At 46.9% G+C, this 7,729-nt stretch overlaps 1 protein-coding gene across 1 annotated transcript in view; it reads right to left on the reverse strand.

The window, feature by feature from the left end:
* KCNH8 (potassium voltage-gated channel subfamily H member 8) overlaps positions 1 to 2,491 on the reverse strand; it is a 392,473-nt gene extending 389,982 nt beyond the window's left edge. The window contains exon 1 of the mRNA XM_068547302.1: positions 2,416 to 2,491. Within this exon, the coding sequence (XP_068403403.1) occupies positions 2,416 to 2,491 (76 nt within the window). The remainder of the gene's footprint in view (positions 1 to 2,415) is intronic.
* Positions 2,492 to 7,729: the final 5,238 nt, after the last annotated feature.

Consider the following 7,729-nt stretch of genomic DNA (forward strand, 5'->3'; position numbering starts at 1 on the left):
AAATGACTGCTATAAAAAAAATCAAGAGAAAGAAGGATGATCATAGGAAAAGAGTTTCAGGGATAGTAATTATACTTAATAAAATTGTGTCAACACATAAAAGATAGAAAAAGATAAACTAAATATTTAGCAGGCAAAGTGATATGCCATGATGTTAGCAAAATTTGTGGCTTAAATTTGCTTAAAGTATTTTTTTAAGTCTCAGATTATTCAAGTCATCTTGCAATTCAAATGAAAAGCAAATAAGAGGATACAGTCCTCTTTCCTCGAGTGGGGTTTATTGGCATGAGGGGTATCTTTAAAAGTTCTCAACAAAATTTTGCTAAAGTAAACCTTTATGTCACTCATTACTTTGAAATTTGCTTCACTGATTTTCAGATTGATTTCATACAAAGTGGTTCCCTCCAGGAATCCCACAGACCCTTGGAGAACAGACCAAGCATGCTCTCCAACAGTTTTAGTTTTACTAATATTCTAAATGCTGGTTATGTGATGATGGTCTTCCCAAACAACGATTTAAAACTTCTAACCTTCTATTTTATTCACATTAATGTGTAGTTAAAATAGAAAAAGAGCTATTCACTAGTACACCATTGTTTCTCTACATGCTTTCTATCAAATGTTATAGTGAAAGAGGCAGAGGTCTCCTCACACAGATGATCCAAAGCCCCTCTCATTAGCAACTGGTACTTAAATATATCCCTGCAGTAATTCCCAGGGCTATGCTGGGAACACACTGCATTCCATTCAACTTCAAATGACAATGAGATAAGCAACTACCATTTACCAGTTAGCTCATTTTCAATACATGCACTTGTGATCAATATAGAAAGTCTTTTGGGTTTAAATTTGCAACTTCAAGAACAAACATCCACTAGAAACTGCTCAGTTCCTAAGCTAATAAACAGTAGTAACCACAATCATGCATGAAGATAGCAGTGGTGATTTTGTGTAGTGGTTGGGTGGTGGGTATGATGTCACTGGCAGGGATTTGAAATTTTATTATATTTTTCTATTATTATCTAAGGAAGACAGATAAATAATACCATTGCACTTCACTCATTCTGACACATCTAGAACATAAAAGGGGAAGGAAAGGCTAAAGATAAAGATAAAAACACTGGAAAGAATGTTCACACCAACTACCCTGAGTAGGCTGGAGGTTGAAAATAAAAATAGAATAAAATCCAGTAAATAGTTCATTTCTCCCTCATATAAACTTTTCCAACTACTCCTGAAGCGCGAAAGTCCAGGATTTACTTCCCACTGTAGTAAGACTGTGTATCCAGACGACTGGAGTGAAAATAGAGTTAGATGTGCTCTCTCACATCAGCTCCAAGAAATATGCCATCATCCTAAAACACAATGATGCCTGAATCACTACTAGCCTTTAGAACAAATGAGTTTCTACAAGTCTTGTGTAACAGGCAGAAAAGGAAAGATAGCACGCAGAAGCAACATAAGCTAGGAGGAAGGTGTGGATATTCATAGTGAAACCAATTGATAGCTTTTGCTGGGGGTGAAAGTACAGACACCTCATTACAGGGAAAACCAACTGGTCAAGAAGAGGGGAGTTTGAGAAGCCTGGGAAGGAACGGGGACCTGACCGTGGTCCTGAAAGAGAACAACTTGCAGACGTTTCCCAACAGTCTCCAAGAACACACCATATCCTTGCTTTTAAACAGAAGCTTAAACAAGCTAAGCGTCCAATAATATTCACCCTCAAAAAAATTATGTTGAAACTTCCTCTTATGATCAGATCAACCTTTATAACGCCCGGCTTCTCCTTCTCCAACAGTCTCTCCTCGAGTGTTAGGATAATTTCAGATTGAAAGGTATGCTACCTTTCAATACCTGAGAAGCAGGAATCGGGATTCTGACAAACTCATAACGTTTAGAATTCTACGGGAAGCTTACACTTGGCAATCTTGATTCTAGTTGCATTTCTTAAACTCAGATGGGATCATGCCTATCCAAAAGACCTCACAGAATGAAGCTCCATGGACGAAGAACATTCCAAACTCTCCCTATAATTTACGGAGCCTTGAAACTCTAGAAGGATAGACTGGCAATTCACCAATATGGACAATTTTCATTTTCACTTCATAAAATTAATAAAAACCGAGGAATTACGGGTCCCACAGTGAACACGGGTGTCGGTCTTTCTTCAGGTTCTTTTCCAGACTTTACAAACCTAAGAGTCAAGGGGGCCAACTACACCGAAGTGTTAATACTACACCGAACCATGAGAGGAAAAAAATTCTCCGCACAAAAGACACCTCGGCAGGAACATAAGGAAACAAAATCCACTGGTGCAAAAAGGAGGGTGGGAACGAAAGTAATTTACAGGAGAAAAATCATTCAAAACAAAAAACAAAAAAAAACCCGTGCAACTCATCGAAGTGCAAGACTTACGTGTTCCGTCAAAACGGGTGGCGATGGTGTCGAGGAAGGTGTTCTGGGGCGCCAGTAATCCTTTCATAACCGGCATTTTTCCAGCGTGGTGTGAAATTCTCCATCAAAGTTTGTCCAGAAGGATGGTTCGAGAGGAAAGTGCCAAGAAGGGAGAAGGGGAGCGTGATGACGGCAGGGGAGGGGGGCCCGGCGCGGTGATGGGGCCGCTCGAGAGAAGGGGGAGGATGGAAGGAGCGAAGGAGCTGGTTCCAGCCGCCGCGGCTCCGCCAGGAGCAGCCCCGAGACCGCTCGCGGAGCCCGCCCCGCACCTCCAGGCTCAGCTGGGCGCAGGCTCCCTCTCCCGCCCCCTCCACCTCCGCCAGCTCCGAGAACCCCCACCGTCCCTCCGCGGGCGGCAGAGCCCGCCAGGCGCCGCCGCGCAGCCCGCCCGCCCGAAAAGAACCCGCGGTGGCCCGGGGCGCCGCGCCCTGACCTCAGGCGCTGGGGTCGCGGAGGGCGGTGCTCGAGGCTGGGCGAGGCTCGGAGTCGCGGAGCCTGCCCGTCTCCCAGGGGCGCCGGGAAACGCGAGTGAGCACGACTCCCACCCCCCGGGAGCCGCTGAACAAAGACCCCTTTGTTCCCGCTCTGTCCCTCTCCCGGGGAGACCAGAGTCCCGTGGGTGTGGTATTGGAGAAGGGGAGGAGACAGGTCGGGCAGGTACCCGGCCGCCCAGAACTTGGGAGCGGGGACGTCCCCCTGCGGTGTCCGCGAGAGCTGAGGCAGCCAGGCGCCCCCGGGGGGAGATTGCCCCCTTCCGGCGCAGCTGCCGCGGCGAAGTGCCCGCGACCCGAGCAAGGCAGCCTGGAGTGAGTTGCAAGGCCCCCTCCCCAGTCCCCCGGGTCTTTCAACCGGGAAACTGATGCAAAGCGCCGGGGTCTTCCCACCTCCCCATCCTGGGCTCCGGAAGGGGTGTTTCAGCCCCTCTCCCCAAATTACCATTAGTCTCCCCAAGCCATTCTAAACTGAAAGAATATAACAAAATAATAGCTTTTTATAGGGATAATGAATGGTTTCCCACTCTGCGGTGAAATGTGAACAAAACCTTTCTAGAAAAGTTTGCTGTTGCTATCGGTTTGAAAAATACAATGTCAAGTACAACCCGTAAGGTTGCTTCATAAATATAGTTGCAGCACAAAAGAGCCTCGCCTGCCCTTCATCTCCTTCCCAGACCGGCACCTGCAGGTAGAAAGCCTGGCCGAGTCCCCGGCACGGCCAGCATCTGGGAAAACGAAAGTGGTCCCTCCCGGTCCCGCCCCCCTTGCTGGCGCGGGGACTCCCTCCCGGGAAAGCCTCGCCCAAGCCCGGGGCGCAGCGCCGCTGGGAATGCAGGACCCCCGGAGCCGGGAATCTACAGAAAACCTGGAAGGGAAGAAGATGTAGGAGGAAAGTTGAGAGCCCGGGGTGGAAAAACAAACGTCAGCCCAGGTGCCAGTGCACCCGGAAGGAGAGGAGGGGGGGAAGCGAACAGGTGAGAGAGCCGCGGCCAGGGCAGCCGGGTCCGCGCCGCCGGGAAGCTCGGGCGCCTGGCGGGAGGCGAGAGCGCCCGCCCCTCACTACTGCGGGGAAGGGGGCTCCTTGTTTGGATCCTCCCGGCTGGTGGGGCGTCTGGGGGACCCTGAGGGTGTCGTCACGGCAGCCCAGGGCTCCCGAAGGGCGGGGGGTGTCGAGGGGGAGGGACGCATCTCCCTCTTCCCGCCCCCGGTTCCCCTTCCTCGTGATGCACTTCCTGCGGCCGAGGATTCCCTTTGTGTTGAAATTCAAGAAGATCCGGCCGCCGCGCGCAGCCAGCGGGGCGGGGGCGCGCCCGGCAGGGGAGGGGATTCCTGAGTGGGCGGCGCGGTGCTGCGGAGGCCGGCAGGGGGTGTGGGGTCTCCCGGCCCGTGGCACCTGGCGCCTGGTCCCCGGGCACCCCTGACCTCTCACCCATCGTTCTGTCCGGAGCCGGCAGCGCTTGGCAGAAACCGAGCTCACGCGGGTGGTGTCCCCCCAGCGGCGCGCCCAGCCAACTGCGGGTGGCTCCGTGGGTCCCCGCTCCAGCAGAGCGGGGGAGAGAAAGATCAGGGAGTCCCTGCTGTTTAGGCGGTGCATCGGGTTCTAGAAAACCCAGACAGCTGCTGTCAGTTTAAAAGCCAGAAAAACGCCTCCTTTGAAGTGGCTTGAAGTTCATATGAAATATATGAAGTGTAAACCACGACTCCGGTTCATAAAATTTGCGCTTTAGGGGTGTGTGTGTGTGTGTGTGTGTGTGTGTGTGTGTGTGTGTAAAAGCTGTTTTGTCGTGGGCTTGAGCTATATTGCCAAATGCATGAAATCACTTGCAAGAAAGGAGCGACAAGAGGAGCTTAAGAATGGCAACCCCAAATAAAGCTTAGGTTTTATGGCAAAAGACAGTAGCTGTCATAGTCTCTCCTGCAGCGCATACTATATGTCAGGCATGACAAGACTCCTGCCCTAAATGCATGTTCAAGGCCGGGATCCTCTTGGATCCTATTGGTATGTAATAAGTGGATCTCTTACATGCTTTCCCCACCAAGAACAAATCTTTCTTAATGTGGAGTTATCAGCACTCAGGTCATTGGGTCCAAGCCAACTCTAAGGTCTGGCCCAATCAAGGACCTAAAGCTCTTCCTAAGTGTGTGACGTGGGTGAGGCCAAACTGTGACATTAAAACATGCCCTTGATGAGAGGTTAAGCATACCAAGTCCCCTTAAACATACTTCAGCACCTTGAAATCAAAGAGGCTCAAGAAAGAGACACAATGAGAAGTGGGAATTTCATTATCTGTCCCAAATCTCATTTCCTTTCCTTAAAGGAGATGTTCCCACTATCTCCAGTAATTGACAAAAAGAAACCCAGCTCATTTCATTGAATACCCTTCCATCCTGTAGAAACATGACCTTTCTCTACGACCCCAGTAAGACAACACTATGAGAACACAAGATAACCACACAATCCACTAAACCCAAGGCCCATTTGAAGAGACTCACGTTCACAGAAAAGGAGATCATTCTTTGACTCTGAAATGTAAGAGAAGACACAAAATCCCTAAACTCAAACCAAGGTACTCAATATTATGTACTATAGAAGGCTTCTCTAGGTAAAACCAACCTAGGCAAATTTCACTGATTTACCATGTAACAAAACCACCCTAAAACCCACAATAATAATATTTCGTTTTGCTCCTAGATCTGCCATTTGGGCAGGGCTCACTGGGACAGCTCATTTCTGAGTCACTTCCAATATGGCTTACTGACACAGGTGGCAATTTGGTGCTGGCTGTCAGCTGGGAATTCAACCAGGGCTGGGGCTTTGGGGCTTCAGTTCTTCTTCATATGAACCTCTCCAGGCTTCCTTTGGGCGTGGTGACTGGGTTTCAAGAGTGAGTATCCCAAGAGATAGGAATTAGGAGCTACCAGTTTCTTAACGCCTGGTCTAGAAACTGATAGAACAAAACAGACACAGAGTCCAGATTTATTAGAAGGGAACATAAGTCCACATGTTAAAATCTCCACATCAATTTGTTAATTTCAAGTTTCAAAGGAGGTTGCCTTATAATAGTATCCCAAAATTTGATTTAATAATCTGTTTTCACCTATTCTATGTATTTCCATAAGAGTTTAGGACTTATGGGTACAATATCTGGGCTCAAGTTGACAAATCTTTACAGCGAAAATGTAAGACACAAGTGAAAAATATACATGAAAATCACTTGAGAACTAAAGCCGGGTATAAATGGCAATTGTTACTGTTTCCTTTAATGTTGATTCTTCCCTGTTGAGGGAGGTCATGGAGAGGGCTTGACTCCTGGTTGACCTGCAAGCTGGACCTGGGGAATCCCAGTCCCTCTCCAAACACACAGCGGAGCTGTTTTCAGGGACCCAGCCTTGACAGAACAATGTGGTGTTGAAACCATTGGGACTGAACACCATTAAGGCTTCTGTATAAATGTTCAAGGTTCTGGTGGGCGGTGTGAAGTTCTATTGTTTTGCAGCTGCTCAAGACAAGCCTCATTTGTAACTTCTCTTGCTTATTACACCTGCCATCTACCCATCTGGAAAGGTCTGCCTCTTTCTTTGGTCTCTCCCTGTACTCTGTATATGGGGCCAGTTTCAGATTTCACCCCAGGAGTTCCTGAGGTTTTGAACCAATGCCTCCCCTACACTGCATGCTGTCTTTTCAGTCTGGATGAGACTGAAAGGGGCTTTAGAAATCCCTGTACCTGTTTGATGGTTTTAGGTCTTCACGTCCATTTTCTACCTATAGCATTCACGAATACCATGGCACAAACGAATGCTTCTTGTATGTTCATGCGTTTGACTATAGGCTTTGAAAATATTCTTAAACCTCTTTCTGGCAACAAGAATTTTAGCCCTCCAGAGAAGTAACTATTTTAATTAATAGGCTGATACAAAAGAACATCTGCTCCAAGAGTCCTAGATTTGTCTCTACCACTTATCCCCCTTTGTAACTTTGATGTGACCTTGGGCAAATCATTTAATCTTTGTGACTTCCCATTTCCTCACCTGTAAAACGGGGATGATACTTTCCCTACCTACTTCGAGTAGAAGAAAATATTTGTGCAAAATCTTTGAAACCTGTAACGAGCAGCATATGTTATAAGGGATTATTATAATCATCTATTTCTCCTTTTTTTTTTTGGTATTCTAACACAATTCAGTTCTTTGTACACAATAAATATTGTTGACTGACTGTTATAATGTGTGGTCTTATTAACTAAGAACATGTTCATGCATAATAACCTGTCACAACCCTTGGCTTCTGAGCTTTTCCTTCTAAATATAAATGGTTCTAGAAGCTCAGAAGGAAAATCAGGGCTTTTGAATTGTCTTCTCTATTAGCCAGCCAACCTGGATTCTGGTAGTATGGTCACTGCCTTCTATTTCTCAAATACTCTCAATGTGTGTAGAAACTGGAATACTCTGAAAAAAATCTCCAAAGCTATAATCACAGTCAGGATAACCTAGATTATATGTCCGTGAAAATATAAAATCTCAGTGTCTTATGACATCACTGCTACTTCTTGCTCATTCTACACATCTGAGTTACCAAGCGTCTCTGCTAATTATCAGAGCCCAGACTGATGGCAGCTTTGCTCAAAATATGTCTTCCTTGATGGGAAAAAGATAATCTGACAGAAGATGCCACGTTTCAAAACTTCCCCTGGCAATTTATTGCCAAAATAAGTCAGGTGACTTTCTAATTTTAAAGGGATGGTAAAATACAATGTGTTTCCTGCCTGGATCTTAATTTAATT

The sequence above is a fragment of the Eschrichtius robustus genome, chromosome 6 (genome assembly GCF_028021215.1).
Source record: "Eschrichtius robustus isolate mEscRob2 chromosome 6, mEscRob2.pri, whole genome shotgun sequence".
Taxonomy (NCBI): Eukaryota; Metazoa; Chordata; class Mammalia; order Artiodactyla; family Eschrichtiidae; genus Eschrichtius; species Eschrichtius robustus.